At 30.9% G+C, this 23,825-nt stretch overlaps 1 protein-coding gene across 1 annotated transcript; it reads right to left on the bottom strand.

Moving 5' to 3' along the window:
* Positions 1-1,459: 1,459 nt before the first annotated feature.
* Positions 1,460-6,235, bottom strand: LOC114169189 (linoleate 13S-lipoxygenase 2-1, chloroplastic-like). Its single transcript, XM_028054226.1, has 7 exons — positions 5,812-6,235; positions 4,366-4,634; positions 4,026-4,263; positions 3,307-3,627; positions 3,139-3,224; positions 2,954-3,064; positions 1,460-2,871 (listed from the first exon to the last, which is right to left on the bottom strand). The coding sequence occupies exons 1-7, from the start codon at positions 6,155-6,157 to the stop codon at positions 1,543-1,545; spliced, it is 2,700 nt and encodes an 899-aa protein (XP_027910027.1). The 5' UTR covers positions 6,158-6,235; the 3' UTR covers positions 1,460-1,542.
* Positions 6,236-23,825: the final 17,590 nt, after the last annotated feature.

Raw genomic sequence — 23,825 nt, 5'->3', positions numbered from 1 at the left:
TTGCTATTATTTGGTAATAAGTTATTAAATAAAGAAAATGAAGGAAGAAACTAAAATTTGAAATGTATTTTAAAACAACAAAATTGCATGAGATTCAATATTTTTCTCAACATAAAGTAATTTGAATAAAAAGTATTATATTTATTGATTTGTTTTTGTAATATTGAAGTGACATAATGAAAAGAAATGTTTTGAATTATAATAATAATTTTCTACATTCAATTATACTAATTTTCAGTTCATGGACCACAATTAGCGAAACTATAGAATTTAATCAATCAACTTAACAACATTTTATATTCTCTACATCGAATTCTAATAACTTTCAATTCATGGACCACAATTAGATTATTGAGAATCAGAATCTTGAACACCAAATATCTTGTTTGTTTATATATAATGTTACGTCCCTTTCTTCCCCATGATAGTCTACACCTAATTTTTCACATCAACTTTTCCAATATTTTTATATATGTTACCGATACATTATTATTTCTAGAATTTAATTACTTTTATTTTTGTACATGACATGTTTCCATTATATCATTAACGTTAATAAGAAAATAAGCTTTTATTAAAAACATCAGGATGATGATTATGAAGTTTTATGTATGGAAACAAATTTAACACGTTAATTATATATTTTAACTAAATAAAAAATTCAGTACATTAATGATAACGAACAACATTGTGTTCATAAGAAGAGAGCTTTTAGAGTTAAATTTTCATTAAAGATGGGTTTTTTTTAGGAAATTAAAAACGGATATTTTTTTTCAAGCTTACTATTACGGTTGTTTAATTTTTCATCTCATCTACAAAAGAAAAAAATTTTATTTTCACATAAATTATTTAGATATTCTATCTTAATTACATGATCAATATGCAATTCATATAAAAAATGTATGCATTTTTATATAATTAAATAAGATTTTTTATTTTAATATTTGATTGATTTTTTTAATGTAATTTCATTATTTTTAAAATATTCAATTTAATCTATTTCAAGTGGTATATTTGATTAGATATCAATATCGTTTAGAAGATGATAATGTTTTCAAAGATATCATATGACAATTATATATTATACTTTTGACATATAAAGATATAAAATCATTCGTACTAGATTTTCTGTAAGTATTAGAAACAAATTAATTATTCCAAATCGTGAATTTTTAGGATAATTATACTGATTTTTCATTATGTTCTGTTACTTCACAATATGATTTTTTAAGTTGTAATTATACTTAAAAAAATTAGAAAAAGAATGCCAAACTTTCCAAGCTTAGGATTTTAATTTTTTTTATTCATTTAGAAGAGAAAAAAAACTTTACAATCAGAGTTTTGAAAACAACTTATTGAAAACTGTCCTTGAATATTGAATTTTAAAGTGAAATATTTAATTAAAATATAAATTATTTAATTAAAAGAGTAATAATATAAGATAGTTGTGTAAAAGAAATTAGGTTAAAAAGTATAAGCACTCTCATTTATTGATATTAAAGACACAGAACTAAATTACTTCTGCAACAGAGAGGATCAACATCAAATGGAGATGCTGTAAGGAACACCCTTTCCGGTAACTCCGGCCTCCGACGTCGGCTTGAGAAGTTCGTAGGGCACAACCCCGGCGCCGTTCCGGTTCTTCTTCGTCAGATCCGCATTCCTCTCATCGATGGTCCCTTCAAGCTCATTCAATCTCCCTTTGAACTTCTCAAACGCCGCCTTCACACGTGGCTCCTGCTCCCACGCCGGCTCCACTGAGGTCCCGATATACTCCTCGTCCGGCGAGTGATTCGACAGAACGTCCAGCACCGTAATCACCGTGGTGGCCTGATACTGCGACGGGAAACACTTCAACATAGTCACCTCCGGTTTCTGCAAGAACAGCTCCCACTCCGGGTCCGAAGGGTCCTCTAAGGGCAAGTTGGTACGCGCAATGGTTGGCCTGTTGGGGAAATAGCCGGCGAAGGAGAATTGTCCGAAGTTCACAGCAGCATGGTGGCCCGAAGTTGTCCACGCAATGGTCGTCACGACTTCAACGAGGTCCTCTTTGGTTTTCAGCGCCGGCCACCACGGTTCATCCTTTTTGTCGGCGTGTCCAACGTTTATGACCTCATCCCACCAGGCTTGGAGCTCTGTGTCTGATTGAACAGCGTTGGAGTCGGCGTAGTAGTGGTCGATGTATTCGGTGAACCACGATTTGAAAGCCGCCCAGAGGTCGAGGCCGTCGTTGGCGTAAGGGTAGTCTTCGATGGTGAGTTTGAGGCCGTGAGGGGCGGTGGGGTCCTCCACGGCCAAGCCCCTGTGGATGAGGTCCTTGGGGAGGGATTGGAGATCAAATCGCCAGTGTTTGTCATAGGCGATTGAGCTTAGCAGAACGGAGTGTTTCTGCGGAGTAAAACACTGCTCTATTATTCCGCCGGCGTTTATCAAAGACTCTCGAGCAAGCGCGTTGATCTCCATCGTGTAACGGAAATGCGGATGCAGTAATCTGTAGATCGGGTGCATTGCACTCAGTTGCCGGTTTGCTGCTATAATGTATGGCTCTGTTGCACAATGAGTTCTTAGCCAGTGACTCACGAGTTGGTGGTAACCGGTGTCGTGAGCGAGGACATGGATTTTGGCGAGCCGCCATAGCCAGACACCGGTTGAGTGCCAGGTGGGTGCGAAGACTTTCTTCCACTGAGGCTTTCCGTCGATTGGTGGCCGAACCAGCTCAATGGCCAGTGGTCTCAAAGTGCCGTCGCGGGTTAGGAAGAACAATGCCCTCGATCCGTATAGCGTTGTGCCTTCTATTTTTCTCACCTCCTCCACTAATGGCAATAACAAATCGTGGTAGTCCAAGACGAACAGTCTCTTCTGTTTTATGGCCTGCATTAATCGCACATTCTCACATTAATTTTCACGTTTTCATGTTCTGTGTTATTCATTAATTCTTGCACCAAAAACATACCTCTTCGACTGTAAGGAATCCTCTGATTTCCTGCTCAACTAGTTCAGTGGTGATGGCTGATTCCGCAGGGCCATAAATTGCAGGGTCAAGATTGCTTTTCAATGGCCATTCCTACGTGACAGAAAATTCGTGTCGGTGTAAAACTGTGATTAAAAAGTTAGTACTCGAGAAGGGAGGAAATTTACCGTGACCAACTGGATGCAACAAGGGTTAAGACCCGCTAGAGTTTGTCTTCCAAATTCTTCGTCCCTCAACCAGAAGAATCTATCCTCTGCCATTGGAACAACAATGAATTAGTAAGTAATAACCTGAACAGTGATGGAAATGGAAATGGAAATGGAAATGGATCTTACTGTCCATTGTTGCGGGAATCTCGAAACGGAGAATGTCTTCTCCTCTGTCCTTAATTAAACTGACGAGTCTGGGCAAGAGAGTGCTGAGTTTGACTTTTCCTTGTCCAGCAGGCAATGGAACTCCTTCGTCGTAAAGAGCATCTATCTCCGAGAACACTTGAAACGGTAGATTCTTGTCAACGATGAGCGCCGTCAGCGCTGGTACCAACGCTTGCAATGCCGAAGCCAGCGTCTTTGAGTTAAACGTTAATTGCTTTACTTCGGAGAAGCATTCGTCTCTAGGCACGTACACGTCAGAAGTTCTTTCCTCCGACAACGAATCTTTTCAACCAATCCAAAAATTAATACCATGCACCACTATACTAAAAGTATGCAAATTTTTTATCAAAATTTAAAAATATTTTTATTTATTTATTTCGATTATTACAACTTTCATCTCACTTTTTCTTCTAACAGTTGTGAAATGATTGAAGGTGTATAACAGAAAATAAAACAAAAGAAAAAGTTATGGTACACGTGGTGTATAGTATAGTCACAGTCTATCTTATCAGTCTACTACTCATGATTGTGTAGAGCTGAAAAGCAACTGCACCATGCATTGCAGATTCACAGGGACATGTCATTACGATTTCCCACACAACAACACACTCTCGTTCAATTCATTCTTCAATCTTTGGAAATTGGAGCATCAACAAAAAAATTAGAAAAAATGTATGTACCTTTTGCGGAGCGAGGCCTTCCTGTTCTGCAACGCCTTGGATATGGATGTTCTGCGCCACCAAGAACCGGTCTCTGGAGATCAGGGTCCTTGTCTGGATCTCCGAGGTCGTTGTAAACATCGTAATCGTATATTCTGTCAAACTTCTTGCGTTCACCTTGTCCATTCCCTCGTAAATGTTGTAGTTCTTCTTCTCTTACCCTCTTCACTCCTTCTGGTGTTTCAGATGGCAAATACGACTGTTTCAACACAATCACTCATCACTTTCAATGCCTCACAAAGAAAAAACCTAGATAGTAAAATGATAATAGTTATATAAAGAGTGAAGGTGGTGATGAAACCTTGTCGGGGAAAAAAACCCTTTTCACAGGGTTATCTTTCTTGGGATGAAGCCATGACTCGCAGGTAAATCTAACGGGACCCAATTCGAAGCCATCGAGGATAATTTCTTTGATGAACATTTCCCTGCGATGTTCGTTCTCCACCAAAATAGCCCCAATCTCTCCAAAGTCTACTGGCACGTCAAACTCTGCCAAATACCTAACTTCTTTTGGTGATCGATGCGTCCTGTGGGCAAAATCTTGGATGGGTTTCTTCTCTAATTTCGTCTCTTTTTTTGCCAAAACAAAATTCAACACCACAAGTAATAATAACGTTAATCACCTTCCTTTTCTTTGGCTAATTTAATTAAGCAACAAAGTCAAATCTAATCATCAACTGTTTTCTCTGAAGTTACCATTCTCACACAAAAGATCTGAGTAGAGTTCATTACGATAGATAGTATAGTTACAAAATGAGTGGTGATAGCTATAAATAATATACCAACTTCACATTAGTTTCTCCAAAATTAACTACCAGTTTAAAATATTGATCTGATTTATTTAAAGTATTGTAGTTTTAAAAAAATAAAAAATTTAAAATATGCCATATGTTTTCATCATGTTCATATGTTTTTCTACTTGCACCAAGTTGAGATCTATACAATATTTTGAATACATGTCGATACGTTTCAATTGAATTCTTAAACTAAAAAATTAAATTAGTTAATTAATTATTTCAATTCTTTTAATTAATCAAGTTTTGTCTATGTACATAAATATATTGATAATTAATCTTTCATATTGTTTGGATGTACTACAATTTATATATACATAAATTTAGTGAATATTTATGCTACTTTAATCAAATCATTACAATAGTTTAATTAATTTCTTGAAAATTTGTTCTTTTATCTTCATTCTGGTTCAAATTTTCAAATATTTCACACACAAAAACATTTTATCTCCTATACAAGCATTTAAATTTTATATTTTTGCAAATATTAATACACAAAGTCACCAATTAAAGTGGTCCCTCGTTGTCCTTGGTTTTACCTGAAAAAATCTGAAACGACTACAAATTCCATTGTCCTTTACTTTGGCAGGATCACCCATTCCATGAAATATTGTGGGGTTGAGGGACATTTTTCATTTTTATAGAATCTTTGTCAAAGTTTATCAAATGAAAAGTTTGTCAAATTTGTCAGATTATCAATTCCCATTTAATGGTTCAAATTTGTGACAAAACCATGACTTTATTATTAATAAAAAAAGTATATGTATATTTGAACGAGTTTTTTTTTTCATAATTAATTTTTTGAATTATTAATTAAAGTTATCTTACACATAACTTAAATATAAAAAACTGTTAATGGTTTGTTATAATCCTTAAAAAGAAGAGGTAGAGGTTGTTTTAGTAAAAGATAACTAAAGAAAGTGAAGATATAAGTAATGTTGTTGTATACTTACTGGGATCAAGCTCAGCGCTAAGAAGTTCGACGAAAAGTGATTTTCCGAGCAAATCCGTTAGATCATCGGCGTCGATGGCCAGTGATGAGAAAATGCCACCAATGGTTGGCTGAACACTTATGGTGGCTTTAACTTTCACAGATTTTTCAGTTTTATTAACAGCCACAGCTTTGATTTTGGTGACATCGTTTCTGCAACCATGGCTCACCCTTTTTAGCTTCCTTTGGGTTGGGAACGACGATGGCCTTGACCATAGCTGAAAAGAAGGTTGAGGTATGCCACGGAGGCTTGGCCTGTGAGAGATGAGATAGCTTGAATTTGATGCATGAACTTGTTGCATCTGCATTTTCTCTGCTTCTCTGTGTGTCACACCTTCTTCTTCTTCTTCTTACTTTACAGCACGAGCTGTGAGTAGTGTGAGGGAGATATTGTCCTATAAATAAAAAAATTGAGGAGGGAGTGAGAGGTTAAGCTTCTTTTTTTTTTTTCATAATCTCATTTCATATTTTACGCACGTGTTTTAATCTGATGTATTTGAATTCATCGTGGAAAAAATGGTTTAGATTTTCTTTATTTAAATAATGTTTTATAATGACTGCAAATATTTATTCACAAATACTTGAAAATTCTGTCTTTTACATAATAAAATTGGATTATAAAAAACTTGGAAAGTATAAATTTATTTTATCTAATTGATGTAAACTATCAAACACATATTCTTTCATGTTTAGACACATATATCTAGTAAATATTTCTGAATGGTATTATAACAGATATATTAACAAAAAAAATAGTTATTTATATCCCTACTTTATGTTTAATAGTGAAAAAATCCATGTTAAAAAATATGATAGTATTTTTGTAAGAAGTGAAAACAATTTATGTTAGATTTTTTATTGTCTAATGTAGACTAGATAATTTTCCTCAAACAATAAATATACATCATCCTCATTTCTAATTGCACAAAAACATGGAAAACATTTTTGAGAGTGAGGATTTATTCTCTCACGACAAAATGATGGTGGTTTGGGAATTCATTTTTTTGTTGTCATTAATTTTGTTTTGTCATTGAGATTTATTTGCTAATTTTTCATTTTTGTTTGTGAATGTTATTGTTTATTGGGAAACCCAGTTTTGATTTTGCATGAATGTTAGTTTGTTTTGTTATTGTGTATCATTGTAAGAATATGTTAGTGGTAAAAATATTGTGTTTTTCTTTTTTATTTTCATGACATTTAAAATAAAAATCGAACATCTTTTCTCATCTTAGTTTATTTCTACTACTAATAAAAAAGGTTACAATGAAATGTATATTTTTGAACCTTTTTTGTATCAAAGAAATAATTTTTGATAAAGTTAAAGACGAGTTAGTGAACAAAGAAGTCAAACTTAAGACAAAAGTCGAGTCACTCAGGAAGAAGATTAAGCTGAAAAGGTTCAACGATATCCCAATTCTAAGGATACTGATATATCATTGAAAATATAATCTCAATCTTCTTCTTGTGTGACTCAAACTTTATCCTAAATTTGACTTTCTGTTATCAATTATTTTTCAACTTTACAAAAATCCTTCGTTTAATACATAACACGATAAACTAAAATGAGCTAAGAAAATACAGATTTCATATATATTTTTATTTGTGATAGACTTTTTTTTACATCTCGTAGTGTCTAATATCAATTTATATCGAACATTACCTAATCTAAAGTAAATTTAAGTCGTGTGTTTTTTTATGCTACATAAATTTGCATGTTTCATAGTAATGTCAAACCTAAAGTAACATAAAAAGAAATTAAAAAATAATTTATTTAAAAAGGCTTTTGTTGGGTTAATAGTATACAGTAAACTCTAACACAAAAAACGTAAGAAACTTTATTACAAAAACACTGATACTATTATTACTATATTAAAAAATCATTTAAATTTAATTTATCCTTATAAAACTCACTTAAAAGGTGATATCACCGGATTTAGATTTTCTACTAGTTTTCTTTATATTATTTTTATGTTGTTCTTTCGTAATATATGATTTATTACTAATTTTAACATTTTAAAATATATTTAAAAGATATTTAAATATTTAAAATATCAGTAAAGTGTATTTTTAATATCAATAAAATAAAAAAAAAAAAAACTAGTAGAATATGAACTCGATATCGCCTTCGTTAATGGTATTTAATACATATGAAATATCCGATTCACTAAGTAATAATGTAATACTATAAAGCACATTATTAATTATATCACTTAGGAATTAATATGGTATACATAAGTGTACAGTTACAGAAAAAATATCAAATAAAATAGTATTTCAAACTGCAGTGTTTTATAAAAGAAAGTTACATTAGTCAAACTAAAAAGGAAGTCTTTTTAATAAATTTAATAAATTTTAGTTTGAAATTGTTGGTGGTTATTTTGGAATATACGTGATCCAAAATGACCATCTACCATTTTAGTAATGTTAAGAAATTATTATTCTGAATTACATGTTCCACAAAGCAACTAAGAGACAAGTGTGTAATTTGAAAGTTTGTAATCCATAACAATTTAAAAACCTATTCTGAAGTGAAACATTTCTTATGCCTGTCCAATTATAACAAATAAAATTATAATTTAAAATGCGTTTTCCGATTTGTTTGTAATCCAAATTGCTCATTTCAAATGAATTCTGAAATTGTTTCTAACTACCCTTAGTTACCAAAGATATGCTTAATTAACAACTTTTTACAGTTTTCCTACATGAGACAAACTAATAAGATATCATATTAATAATTTTCAAGTTTTTACCCTAAAACCCTCAGCCATAGAAAAACAACGGAGTTTCTGAAACGGAAAAAATGAGAATAGGTGCAGCCACTATGACGTAAAATAACAAAGGGTAAATCTGGTATTTTAAAATACTGCATCGAGAAATACGGGAACTGCAAAAAGTAAAACTGCCAAATATTTTTTTGTCTGCACTTCTTTAATTTCGTAATCTTTCTAAATTAAGATTATTTATATCCGTAAAATTGTCACATCAACTAAATTTATAATATATATTATAAATTGATATTATATTAATTTTGTGTATTAAATTTCAATTTTTTTTAGTAATTATTGTAAACTAAATATCCATATTCAAGGTTTACTTATTCAAAGTGTTGGTAAAACTAGGAACCTCTAATAAAAAAATTCATATTAGATAAAATTTTTCTTCTAAATTTATTAAAAATTGTAAGAAAAGAATTTTTTATAATTTTTCTAATAATTTTAATTGACACGTAATTCTTTTGTGGTAATATTTTTTATAAAATTATAAAATTTACAAGTATTTTGTATAAAATTTGTTGTAAAAAATGTTTTATACAAAATATTTTACAAGAAAATTAGTAACAATTTCTTACAAATTTTTTTCATAACAAAATTTGTAAGTATTTTCTACGAAAAAATTGACAGAAAATATAAGTTTTTTAAGTAATGAACATGTGTGTTATTGAAACTTGGTGGTGTATATAGGAATTTCAAAAAAATTCACACATGCGGGTATTCACAGATAAAATTCGTAACAGATAGAAAATAGATACTTCCGGATAATAGGTATGAGTATTTTTATACTCGCATATTAAAGAGACGGGTACATGTATCATAATATTTGTACCCATAAATACTTATATCCGCTATACTTTAATTTAAATTTAAAAAATAAGAAACATAATTAAAATATTAATACATTAATTTTAAATGTGTTATTTTTTGTCATCTAATTTAAAAAATAATCATTTCTTTATAAATTATCATCAATCCTATTTTTAAATAAGATATTTGAACTTTTTTTAAAATTTATGAATATCATTATTGTATTTTATTTAAATTTTTAATAAAATATGGTATTGTCGTACACATCCTTAAATGTATCCTTTTAAATATTACAAAGATGTTTAAACATATAAAGAATTGGATGAGGTTGTGATATATTCAGTTATATTATTTTAGTAGTCTAGTTTAAGTGACTGAAAGACAAAACTTTTTTTTTAATTATTATGGAAAACAAGGTTGTTTAAAATAGAAAATATCACTCAATTGTGATGATGATGATGATGATGGTAGCAGTGATATTTGATATGATGTTAATTGATGCACTTCTCAAGTTAGTTAATTGATTTTATTTTTATGTAGATAATTTATTTTTCCTTATTTTATGCTTACATTGACATCACATCAAGTCAACAAAACCAAAGAGATAAAGAGAATTAAGACCACTTCTTTTACACTTCTATTAAATTTAATTGAGTACTTATATATTGTATACATAATTAAGATGAAGAGAAATTTTAGTTATGAAAATACATGTATTAAAATTAATAAAATTCGAACCCCTAAATCCTAATATACAAAAACGGGCATTCATTACAAAAGAAAAAATATTAATATGTATAAACTCCAGGTAAATATGAATGAAATATATTTCAGACTTTATAGAGATTAAAAATCGTGGGAAAAGGCCTATAGACTTACTTTGATTTACAAACTCCAATGGTTTTGAAACTGCAGATAATCTTTTAACCATTGTAGTATTACCATAAAAAAAAAAAAAAAAAATCAACTGTGGATGATACTTTTAATGGATATTGAAACCATCAGAAAAGAAAAATAATCCAGTTAAAAATACAGTTTTTTAGTATGTAATAAAACAAATTTAAACTATCAATTAGTTTGCAAGATCACTCGTAGTTAATGTTTTAAATGACTTTGTCACTACTATTAAATAAAATAACTATTACAAATTTCGTAAATAATCTATTCTTATATATTTGAACTAGTTTTGAAACAAAAGTAACTCTGCATGTAATCATTTAACAAAATCATATGCCTTAAGCTTTTATTCGATTATGACATTCTCAAAACTTAGGAAATTTTATAGTTTTTTATTAATCTTCCCGTGAAAAGTATTTTTTTTAATATTATTATAAATGATCCTTACTTCTCTTGACCAACCAATACTAACTACGATGAAGTATTTATAGATCATCACTAAAATAACAATAGAATTATTTAAATTAATATATATCACTTTTAAGTCATACATTTTAAATGTTTGTATTTTTTATTTTTATGAAAAATAAAATATTTTCAACATTAAATGAGGTTAAATAAAGAATATCAAAGGCAGGTTGAGATTGATAACCGAACAAATATGGATTTATCTATAATAATATATAAAAAAATACCATTTTTTAAATTCACATTTCATTATTTTAATTTTATTTTTAATTATTTTAAAAGTTAATTATTTTATAAATAATTTATTTTTAATCATTATTTAAAATAAATTGTCTTAAATTATTATTTTAAAAACTTTATATATATATATATATATATATTATTTTTTTAATTTTATATTTAACAATTATTTTAAAAATAATTATATATTTATTATTGATCTAAAAATTAAAAAATACAATACAACACAGGTGTGTTTACTGGTTCAGAAATGACAAATTAACCTACTGCATGAATATTACCGAACCTGTATTGATTCTGACAAAAAAAAAACTACATTACTATGATTAATACTTGACTTTTAAAATATTTTAAATCGGATACTAGAAGAAAAAGGACAAATTCATCGCGTCTATGTCCTTGTTCCCATATATTTATCCTCATATACATCATATTTTAAAATATTAAAATATTTTTAATTTATTTTAGTTTAAAAAATTATATTGTTGTTCTTTCATATTTCTTTTCGTAAATTATTTATAGATACACGTGTTATATTTTTATTTTTTTCTATAATTATTTATCTTTTATCCAATACATATAATTATATTTTTGTTGTGGTTGATATTTAACATTGAAGATAATCAAACTGATATATTTTTCGACATTGATTACTTAATTATATCATTTTTTATTTGTTATATTTATATTTTTTTAAAGAATTATTCAATTAATTTTCGAAATAACAAAGAAGCGGTACAATATACTCGATTTTATCCTAATTAAATGAGAATGAAATAAAATTTTCATATTTTCTAAATATGAAAATGAGGATAAAAATAAATTTTTAACCTCATTCAATCCAAACTCATTCTTTTGCGTTTTGGATTGAGTTATATTAATTATGTCAAAATTTAAAATTTTTATTAATAAATGTAATATTTGTGCATAAATATAATTAAAAAAATAACATAACTGTTACAAAAATTAATTCAACATTTGATTAAACTAATAAATCAACTGTAAAAGTCTAGTTAAAACTACTTCAAAATTTGATAAATTCATGAAACAAATATAAAAGTGATCTTATAGAATAGGTCACAATTCACTCATATTAAATTCATTACTCAATTTATATAAAACTGAGTCAATGTGAACTTAATAAAATCTGATCGTGTCTGATTGAATGTTTGAATAACTTAATCTAATCCACATCCCTATCTAGAATTAATTGATAAAATACGAAAGAATAATAATAACAAACTATAAATTTAATAATTATGCGATAAATATAAAATAGCGTCACATCATCATTTAATTATTTTAAATTGATAAATTTGTCGTACAATTTTTTTGAGTGAACTAGAAAAAACACTTTTATTCAATGTAATTATAAATGGTGCAGGAAATATTTGTTAATTACGTAGAAAAAAAGAAATTATTGAGATGTGCTGGATTATAAACATGAAACACAAGGGGAAACGAGTGACTCTCCTTCTCTTATCTCTATCAGTGTGGTTGTCAGCTTTATAAATAATTATGTCTTTATTCATCCTCATGTTTCTTCAAAATTCAATTAGTGCACTGCAAATCTGAACAACTTGGTCCCATTAAAGCTATCTTTTCTCCTCCCTCCACTCCTATCCTATCTATCTTCAATAATTGGGCAAATAATTTTCAAACAAAAAACCCTAAGCAATGTTCTTTATTATGAAATATTCACTTGTGTTTCAATCTACATTGTGTTAAAAAAAAATTAATTATTTCCTTTAAATTAAAAAAAGTTGCTTTAATTTTTACCTTTTAAACAAAATTTTAATTGCTAAAAATGTAATCTTATAAATATTATTATTATGAACGATGTCAAAAACAAAGAACTGAAGAAAAAACAAAAACTTATGGTTACACATTGCACATTAAACACGCGCACTGTACTGTGTGGAGGTGACATGTAGACGCGACCCTCGTGAGGTACATACACGGCATCCAACCATACTTAAATAAATTTATTACACATGCACAAACCATCAAAATTGTTCAGACCAGACATCACACGTTAGAATGGAAAAATATCTTTCTACAGATCCGTGGATACAATCTACGAATACACCCTAAAGAGATACCTTATCATGTAATAGTGAAGATTAAACATTTATTTTTGTATTTGAAATATTTTAAAAAAATTATAAATGTCTATTTAAATATAGAAAATTAGGATATTTTGAAGCAGGTAAGGAAGCAAGGACAAAGTGGATAAGATATGAGATTCTCTGAGAGAAAAAAATAGGAGGAAATAATTATTACATGTATCCGTTTCCACCTTTGCATACCCACGTCGATCCATTCTCATCTCTTTCAAGTGTCTGTTTCTTTGTGAATGTGACCCTAGGTGTGAACAGCCACTCGTACATGGTCCTGCACGCTCCGGCTATTATTGGTAAAGACAATATATGTTACAGTACTTTCAATTTTCTTGCTTCATTGTTTTTACTTGAGAAGAACAGATCCTCTTTTTTCTACAAGCATTTAGATTTTTAGATGAGAAAAAAAATGATGATTTTTTATTTTAAATAATTTTATGGTAAAATACTTTCGATCCTTACCTCTGTCCCTTTGGTGTGATGATAATGTTCAAGAAGTCAAAGAAGCCAAGAACGATGGATTATGAAAACCAATCATATTCCTCTCAAGCGATTTGTGATAAAATGAGAGGACCTATATACTTAGGATTGATCAATTCTCTCATTATTCAAAAATTAAAAAGATTTGTGGAAATTGTTTGCTATTTTACAACTATAATTCTGTATTGCGTTGTTGTTTTTTGAACACCGACTTTGTAGGTACAAAGTCCATGTGTGTGTGAGTACTGAAGCCCTCTTGATAGGTTGAGTGTGTGTTTTAGAGGCATCATCAGCTACATAACCGATGCAGAGTTTTGTTAGGGTAGCAACCAATTATGTGTGAGTGGATGTGTTGTGTGGAGTCTAATAAATAATAATTTATATATATATATATAACAATTATTAATAATATATATTATAATAATTATTAGTAGTACATGTATATAATAATTAATAATAATAATAATAAAATATTATAATAATTAAAATATTATTAAAATTTAATATTTTTAACTCATTTAAGAATGATTTTATATTTTTACCGTTAATGATATTTTAGTAATTTTAAAATTTTATTTATTATAATTATTTTAATCTATTACATCACTCAAATCACTTATTAACTTTCACAAAATTTATTTTTAAATTCACGTACTTTATTCTCTAAATCTACTTAAAAAAAATACATATATCTATCCATCCAAATTCATTCTAACACTCTTCCTTAAATCTATCTTTTCTTAAGAATGCATCCTTAAATTTGTTAGCTTTTTAAATTTAAATTTTTTAACTCCTAAATTTTAAAATTCTTTTCAACCCTTTCCGGTAAATATTAATATTATATGGAAACGAGGAACATTAAAAAGAAATCAACTTATAAAATAAAATAAAAAAAGTTAACAGTTTTTGCAAGTAAAAAAAAAGTAAACTTTTTAGATAAAAAAAGGTGCATCTATCTTTTTCTTCGTCATGTCCATTGCCTTTTATTCCGCCGGCGTCCTCCTCTGCAACTTTCCACATCCATGCTACTTCCACTTCCGTCGACTCTGTTTTCTTACATATACTATAAATAATGCTACATATATTATTAAATATATATATATATATATATATATATATATTTCTTTTTGTAACATCACATTCAAATAGAATAATTTTACTAAATTAAACATCACATAAATATTATATAAATAGAGCATGCGACAAAAGTATATTAGTAACAACCATAATATACAGAAAGGAAAAGCTAAGGCTTAAACAAATGTCAGAAAAAGGTGAGTCAAAATGGAACAATTGTCTAAAAGATTGCTTATAGAGCAAAGAGTTGACAAAATAACAGTATATGAACTATATTCCCAACACAAGGAAAAATATCAGGATCAAGTCTAGACAACTACATTTTCATCACCTGAACGATCGTCAGGAGATTCCACATTTGCTCACACCAAATTAATTATTTGGTGATAATTGTAAAGAGGAAAAACTACACAATAAGATAGACACAAACCAAAAGTAAAGTTAGAGTAAAATATTTTTCATCATGTTATAATGCAAGTAAATGTTAAATCAGGATGTAAACAAACAAGGCAGTAGGCGCCTTAACCAAGTGATAACAAACAAATGCAAGACCTTCTGATTCGATTATTCAGATTATACTCTTGATATATAATTCTAAAGGAAGTATGTACCTATGCTGGTTTCTAAACTCTACATAGTCTAGACACAATGGGTTATCACCCAATCACACCCAAGGTTAATCATTTAATGTCTTAGGCCCAATACGTCTAAAGACTAGGACTTCTGCCACTCTCACCACATAAATCATTCTACTTTATGTGCGTGTGAACGATTATTAGAGTTTATTAGAGTTTAGGATACTTGTCTTTATCTAGACATCTTCTATATCAAGGTATATACTAATCACACCATCACCAAGAGTTTTTCATGAAACTCTTTTTGTTAGAAATATTTTAATATAATTTAAAAATAAATAATTAAAATAAAAATTCTACTATTACTCATGTTTTTATAAACCTTTAATTTATGGTTAATGTTTTGTATGACTAACGACTATATTCTTATTAGAATTTACTCATTTGTCTCCCATTTCTACCTATAAATATCACCTATGTGCATGAGGAAAAATACAACAAAGACACAACAAACACTAAAGTTTTCTTAAAAGTGTTATTCTTTTCTTTTATATAATATCTCTTTAAACATTTAAACAATGGTGTTCATAAGGTTCGGAGATCCTTCGCTGCACTCGATCGATCTGACGAGTTGTTGTATCTTAGGAGAGAAACACATACGATTTGAAACACATATGATTGTCTATTTGTTTAACCCTGTGTAGTAAAGGCGTTTTCTCTCTAAGGATAATACTATGCGTGCCTCAACCCAAGCTATTTCTACTCCTTACCTTTTATCTTTTATCTATTATTTACTTTTTATTTATTATTGTTATTATAATCGTTGATCTTTGATTAATATTCATTGATTTACATATATGTCTTAGTATTATTATTGCTCTAATAATAATAATTATTATGTTGTTTCATATTTTTATTATTATTAGTATTATTTGAGTAATTATTTTTCTAACACTTTTGTTAACAACATTCCACATGCCATCTCAAGCATTATCATCTCATGCCAAAGCACCACCAACCAACCAATCCATGTTTCATTTCACACTTAATATAGCAAAATCCCATTCTCATTTAATCTCATACAACATACATGGCATCATACTTCATGCTTTTACGGTAAAACACTCTATCATACAAGCAAACAACCACATCAGAGAAGAAAACATAACTAGAGCACGACCCTACACTAGTCTCACTCAGGTTGGAAGTTCTCGCTCAAACGAGCCCTTCTTGCCTAGGCGAGAGCTCGAGCAGTGAAACAGTGAGGTTTCTACGACTTCTCCTTTATGTGAGACCTCCTCGTCTGAGTGAGATTACCTCTCGCTCAAAATTGGAGCTCTCGTCGCTTGAGCGACAACTCGAGCATAAACCTGAGAGAGTTTCTTATACTCTCGCTTAGACGAGACTCGCTCGCTTGGACGAAAACAACAAAGTTCTTCCTTGTTCACGCATGAAAACCAGAAAAGCAGTACCAAACAACATTTCAACCATTTCCAGGTAACCATAACAACGAGCAAACATCATAAACATGATTTAAAACCAGAAAAACTTACGATAATCATAAAAAGTTTTAAACCCTAACTTCCCTTATCTAGATAGATGCTAGCAAACAAAAACAGACACCCAACATATGAGCACCACAACTCCATGAACATATTTGAGAGTTGAAAATACTGACACCAAAACAAAAACATGGTTACGAAGATGAACAAAATAGTAGAGCTGGAAAGGAGAAAGTATAAGTTGAGGATCAACTTACGTGGAAGAAATGGAGCTCAACTAGCTCAAAGATGGAAAGAGATTATCCCCTAGCAGAGTTCTCTGTTTCAATAGTGTGAGGGAAAAAGGGGAACAATTCCTGAGAAGAGAGACATAATGAAAATGAGTGGGGCTGAATGGGAGTTTCTAGAAATCCCTAATGAACTGGTCTTGGACCCTAAAAAAGACTAGATCAATACTTTTTTAGAACAGAAAAAGTAACTTTTATATATATTATCTTAAGTCGTAAGAACTGTATATGAAATATCCACTATCAAAATGTCCGACAACCCTGATCTACATTACCTAATAATTTAGTGTAATGATAAGAAGCTGAATAAATCAATAGGAATTTTTTCGGTAGATTTTCACCTTGAAAACATGTAGAACCATAAAGAGTGCATTTAAGACAACAAACAAAGAAATAATTGAAAAATTAGAGAAATTTTTGTTATTTTAAAATAATTTTAACGTTCATTTATTTTAAGTCATTTCACTGAACTAGAAAAAACAAAATGAACTAGAAAAATACACACATAACATATATCTCAATATGATTCAAATAGTATTCATTCATATTAGTAGCTAAATATATTCTTCAAATATTTCAAAGAATAAATTGTCAGTAAATAAATAATAAGTTTTTAGTTCTTGTGTAAGTTATTGAACATGCTTGTGTATTAATTAAGAGTTGTGAATAATTTCGAATCTTGAATTTCATCAATTATTGTATTCCGATGTAATAGTAGAGTGGGGTTCTTAAGAATTTGAGTTTGTCCATGATTGTTTAAAAACTTTCCTGACATTCTGATATGTAATGGATAAGATATTTTAAAATATATGAAAATAAGAGTAAATGGGAAAAATTATAATTTATTTTATTTAATGGATCGATAGGACACATAAGATCGTGAAATCAACAAAAGTCATAAGATAATATTTTGCAATTATTAATTTTATTTATTCCATTTTCTTAAATAAGTATGTCTATTTGACTTATAAGGTTTCACTTATCGTTATTTGGACTCTTTACATGATCCAATTTTAATTATTTATACAAATATGTGACACATCGAGTTGAGTGGTGCTAGTGCACTTTGAACTCCTCCTAATTAATATTAATTGGATTGTCCACAAAATTTTTTCTTGACTATTTATACAAATTTTATGTCACGTCGAACGATTAATCAAACAATAAATCTGATAATGAGTAAGTGACTTAATTAATATAAATAGGTCAATAATCAAAATCTTCAACAACCTTAATCTACATTACCTAATAATTTAGTGTAAGGATAAGAAACTTGATAAATCAATAGGAATATTTTCAACAGATTTCCACCTTAAAACATGTAGAGCAATAAAGAGTGTATTTAAGAAAAAAAGAAGAAATAATTGAAAAATTAGAGAAATTTTTGTTATTTTAAAATAATTTTAACGTTTATGTTTTTTAAGTCATCTCACTGAACTAGGAAAAAAATGAGTTTTACTCAATCTATTAGATTAATTATTTCAGTCCTTGGCTTGTCAACTAAAATTTTTTCGAAAAGAAAAAATGAAAATATATTAAAAATTTAAATTTAAAAGTTTACTATGTATTTTTTAAAAATAATTGTAATCTTAAAATTAAAATAGATGCTTATTAATTTTACTTTTTGCTATATTTAAATAAAATGCCAACATATTCTATCTTCGATACTTAATCTTATTTGTTTAAATTAATTTATAAATTGAATATTTAAACTTTTTTTAAAAGCCCACCTGTGAAGGCTGGTCGCAGCCCGTGTTAAACGGGCCGGCTAGCCCATTTTACTACCATTTTGAGCATCAAAACTAGGTTTTGTTATTTATATATCATTATCTATTTTCTACTTTCATAGTAATGGTGGGTAAAATACAGTGCATTCACCGGCAGGATTTAGTTGACTTTTAATATTTTAAAAGATCTACTTGAAATATAGAAGATCACATATAATATATATCTCAACATGATTCAAATAGTATTCATTCATATTATTAGCTAAATATATTATTTAAATATTTAAAAGAATAAATTCTCAGCAAATAATTAATAAATTTTAAGTTCTTGTTTAAGTTACTGAACATGTTTATATATATATATTACCATTATTTTGTCATAGGATACAAAAATTGATTCAAACAAACCTGACGACAGATATTGTAACAATCTTTAGGTGGTCTTAGTGGGCCGAAGTCATTTGTTGTAAGCAGCCCATATGCAATATTAGGTTAGAGCTTCAACCTTTTTCTGGAACAGAAAAAGAGAGTAACGCACACAGAGATGAGACCAACATCACCAATGTTGCTGTGCATCGTTGACATTTCGAAGAATCTCATTTGCTGAAGAAAATGTGCAAACCAAACCAAATACAGCACCGACCTCACTTTACTGTTCTGCAAAATTGCGTTTGTTGTTTCTGTTTTGTTCTCTTACCAACGAAACATAGAAAACAGAAACCAAGGTTTATAGCTGGACCACATTCTCAACAAAGTTGCATCGCAACATTAACATAATAAAGCAGCCACATGCAATACACAAAAAACGCTCAACCATCATGTACTACCTTCTTTCTGAAATGATGTTATCTTTTCCAATCAACAATTCAGTCCTCATTTACGATGTTATTGAAAATAGGGTTAATTATGTTTTTCGTCCCCCAACTATTAGTGTTTTTTGGTTTTAGTCCCCCATCTAACGATTGATCCATTTCAGTCCCTGACCTTTTAAATTGCATGGAATTGGTCCCCGATTTTAAACTCCGTTAGATTGAATTGACACCTGGCTAACGGATGGCCACGTAAGGATCCCGTTTAAGGCTTTCTCTTCAATTACAATATTATGCACGTTTTGGGGGTACTGTAATAATGCTTTCAGCTCATGTGTTAATTAATTAAAAAAGTGTTGTTATAGTAGTTCAAATTTCAGTCACGTGTTCATTAATTAAAGAAGTATGGTTAAGTTAGTAATGTTTTCAGCTAACATTCTGCGAAAGTAAGCATAACCTTTGAGATTAGAAAGGGTTTTTTGCCAAAAACCCTAAACTTGAGGTGGTGAACGACGAAGTCGAAGTGGGTTGCACTCAGCGAAGGATACAGAAACTTCATTGACAGCGAAATCAAAGTGGTTTTGTGGTGATATTTGAACGACGAAATCAACATTGGTGAACTGAGGTAAGTTAAGTTGTATTGTTTACAAATTTTGTTTCGTTCATTGTTCGATTTACTCTGGTTTTGCTGTTATTGAAGTTCGATTGTTGTTGTTTTTGTTGGGTTTGTGCTTGATTTGAAATGTAGGGTTGCAAATGGGGTTTGCGGTGGCATTTCATCATATGGGTAGGTTTGAAAGGAATAGGGGATTGAAATATGTTGGCGGTGAAATCCACGTTGTGAAAGGGATCGATCCAGATTTTTGGTCTTTCTTTGAAGCATTAGGCATCGTGAAGGAGTTTAAATACGCTGGCGATGTTAAACTGTGGTGGAAGGGTTCCAAAGAGAAGCTGTTAAACAATCTAAGATTGTTGAGTGATGATAAGGAGGCATTAGCTTTGGCTAAGTATGCAGAGGAAAGGAACGAAGAGGTGGATATATATGTTCAACACATTCCTTTTCAGGCCGAAGTGGTGCATTTTTTAACTGGTCCTGAATTGGATGAAGAATTGGGTCAGCCAAACGTGGGGAGTGAACAAGATGTGGTTCCTGATGCAGCTGTAGTGGATGAGGCACCTGAAGTGGTTCAGGTTGATGTTGCTGGTGAGCCTAGTTTGGTGAGTGAGGCAGCTGTAGGGGTTGAGGTTGATGTTGCTGGTGAGCCTAGTTTGGTGAGTGAGGCAGCTGTAGGGGTTGATGTTGATGTTGCTGTTTTACATGTGCTTAGCAGGCTGTAAGACTGGTTTCTTGGCTGGGTGTAGGCCTTTCATAGGTGTTGATGGTTGCCACTTGAAAACAGCATATGGTGGTCAACTTTTGGTTGCAGTGGGCAGGGACCCCAACGACCAATATTATCCATTAGCGTTTGCTGCAGTTGAGAATGAATGTAAAGAGACATGGAGATGGTTCCTAACACTATTGCTGGAGGACATTGGAGATGTTGCAGATCATCGTTGGGTATTCATCTCAGACCAACAGAAGGTTATTTAGATAACATAAAATTTTCCTTTAGACACACACAATTAATTGACTGTTTCCCTCTCATTAATAACTATGTATTTTGCAGGGACTTATGTCTGTGTTTGATGAAATTTTGAATGGTGTAGAGCACCGTTTCTGTTTGAGGCACCTGTACAGCAATTTCAAGAAGAAATTTGGTGGTGGGGTGGTAATCAGAGATCTTATGATGGGGGCAGCAAAGGCTACTTTTTACGCAGCCTGGGAGAAAAAAATGGGTGAGTTAAGAAACATCAACCCTGAAGCATATAATTGGTTAGTTGCCATTCCTAGAACTTCATGGTGTAAACATGCATTCAGCATTTACCCTAGATGTGATGTTTTAATGAATAACTTGTCTGAATCATTCAACAGTACAATTTTATTGGCTAGAGATAAACCAATCATTAGTATGATGGAATGGATTAGATCATACACAATGAGTAGATTTGCTACACTTAGGGAAAAGCTGAATGCATATAATGGTAATGTAATGCCTAAGCCTCAAAAAAGACTTGATAGGGAGGTGGAAAAAAGTGGGAACTGGCTTCCAGTATGGACAGGGGGTTCTAAGTTTGAAGTCACTCAGGGGTTCACTATGGAGAAATTTGTAGTTGATCTAAGTAAGCATAGCTGCACTTGTTACTTTTGGGATTTGGTAGGTATTCCTTGTAGACATGCTGTGGCTGCTATTAACTATAAGATAGAAAATCCTGAGGCATACGTGCATCCATGCTACAAAAGACAAGCTTATCATGCTTGCTATAGCCCAGAAATCACCCCTATAAATGGACAACAACTATGGCCCAGAAGCAATGAACCTGAATTGTTCCCACCCATATACAAAACACCACCTGGCAGGCCAAAAAAACTTAGAAGAAGGGAAGCAGATGAAAATGTGAGTCATTCAAAACTTTCAAAGAAGAATCTGATCATGAAGTGTAGTAGATGCAAGCAAATAGGACATAATATCAGAAGCTGTAGAAGGGGGATGAGATTCAGAAAGGTAATTGAGTAATGTTCTTTACTTCTTATTGATTTCTGTTTTGGAAATTATAGATCTGAAATTTAAAAACATACTGAATGGACAGGGAAACACACAACGCACTCCAACTGCCACTGCAGCTACCAACGTTGCTGGACCATCAAACCAAAGCTGCAGTAGAAGGACATCCACACCCATAGTTGCTGCAAACGTGAATGAAGGTGAAAGAGCACCAAGAACACAGCCAAGGACCAGGGCAGCACAAAGGAGCAGGGCAGCACAACCATTAGGGTCTCAAGCTAGTAGTAGTACAACTTGTGCACAACCCACGTGAAAATGAATGAAGATTCCAACTTTTTCTTGCTTTTTTAAACGCATCTGTAATTAATCAAGACAGCTATAACGTTGGGCATAGTGATAGTGGACCAATATTTTGTTTTGGAGAAGTGCTATTTCAATATTGTAGTTAAAGTTATGGACCACATGCCTGGACCACTTTTTGTTTTGGAGAAGTGCTATTTCAATATTGTATTCAATCAAAGCAAACACTGTCCTTGTTGGACCACTTGTCTGCCATTATTGATCAATGAAACGCGTAGGATTACTGTTTATTCATTCCAAATTTAATTGTCATACTATGAGAATTGGTAAAACACGAAGTTGGAGAAAATTGGGGACACCGTTTCGTACTTTCATATTCTTTTAATCACGCAAATAGGAAAATTGAGCAAACAGGAATTGGTAAAACCCACTGTCATAGTGTCAAATAACATCACGCATGACAAATTGGAGTAATATTCTGATATTGTAACCACCAAGCTTAATACATTCCAAGTTTAATACACCAAACATACCTAACACAACATTAACCACCAACTTTAATAAATTCCTAATCACTGCTACAAATACCTAATACATTCCTAATTACAATTAACCTTCAACAACACCATAATAACCACAACAACAGTTGCAACCCACGAAAAAACGAATAAAAGTTGAAGAAATTTTCCAGTGTTCTTCTCTTGTTGCAATTTCTTCTTCAGCTTGTCATTTTTCTTTATCAACTCCATTATCACTTTGTCCTTTTCCTCCTTTTCTAAGCAACAAACTTTGTCTTCTTCAACAGTTTTTCCTCCGCTCGATTCCAGTTCAGAGTCTTTCCCTTCAAACGTTGATTCCGACTCATTAACCCATTCAAAATAATTACAATTGGAATTCGACTGCACAGAAAAGGAAACGATTACAAAGAAAAGCAAATGAAGCTCGAAAATAACTTAAGGAATTTCTCACTTACAGCCCAATTCCTACACCTCCAAAATAATCTGCCTTTGTTCTTCACAGTACTTGCCTTTAGAAGCAACAATTTCTCCCCACACCCACACACTTTCGATGCGATTTCTGAAGAGGACGCACAACTTCGCCATATTTTCGAACCACTACTCCTCTGCGTACAATCAAATCCTTTGGTTCCGCTATTCATCACTGTTTTAGGGTGCAATCCGCTATTCTCCCCACACCCACACACGTTCGATGCGATTTCCAATCAATCCTCTACGTGCAATCCGCAGTTTCTCAAATTTATCCAATTTTAGGGTTTCATAACATACCCCCAAAACGTGCATAATATTGTA

This window comes from Vigna unguiculata, chromosome 11, assembly GCF_004118075.2.
Source record: "Vigna unguiculata cultivar IT97K-499-35 chromosome 11, ASM411807v1, whole genome shotgun sequence".
Taxonomy (NCBI): Eukaryota; Viridiplantae; Streptophyta; class Magnoliopsida; order Fabales; family Fabaceae; genus Vigna; species Vigna unguiculata.
The sequence above is the reverse complement of the archived record's forward strand: the minus strand, read 5'-3'. Positions and strand labels throughout refer to the sequence as shown.

Coding starts and splice junctions, on each gene's coding strand:
- LOC114169189 (XM_028054226.1), bottom strand. CDS start 6,157: ATGCAGATGCAACAAGTTCATGCATCAAATTCAAGCTATCTCATCTCT. Junction 4,635..5,811: donor TAGCGCTGAGCTTGATCCCA/GTAAGTATACAA, acceptor TGGCAAAAAAAG/AGACGAAATTAGAGAAGAAA. Junction 3,628..4,025: donor AAGGCCTCGCTCCGCAAAAG/GTACATACATTT, acceptor TTGGTTGAAAAG/ATTCGTTGTCGGAGGAAAGA.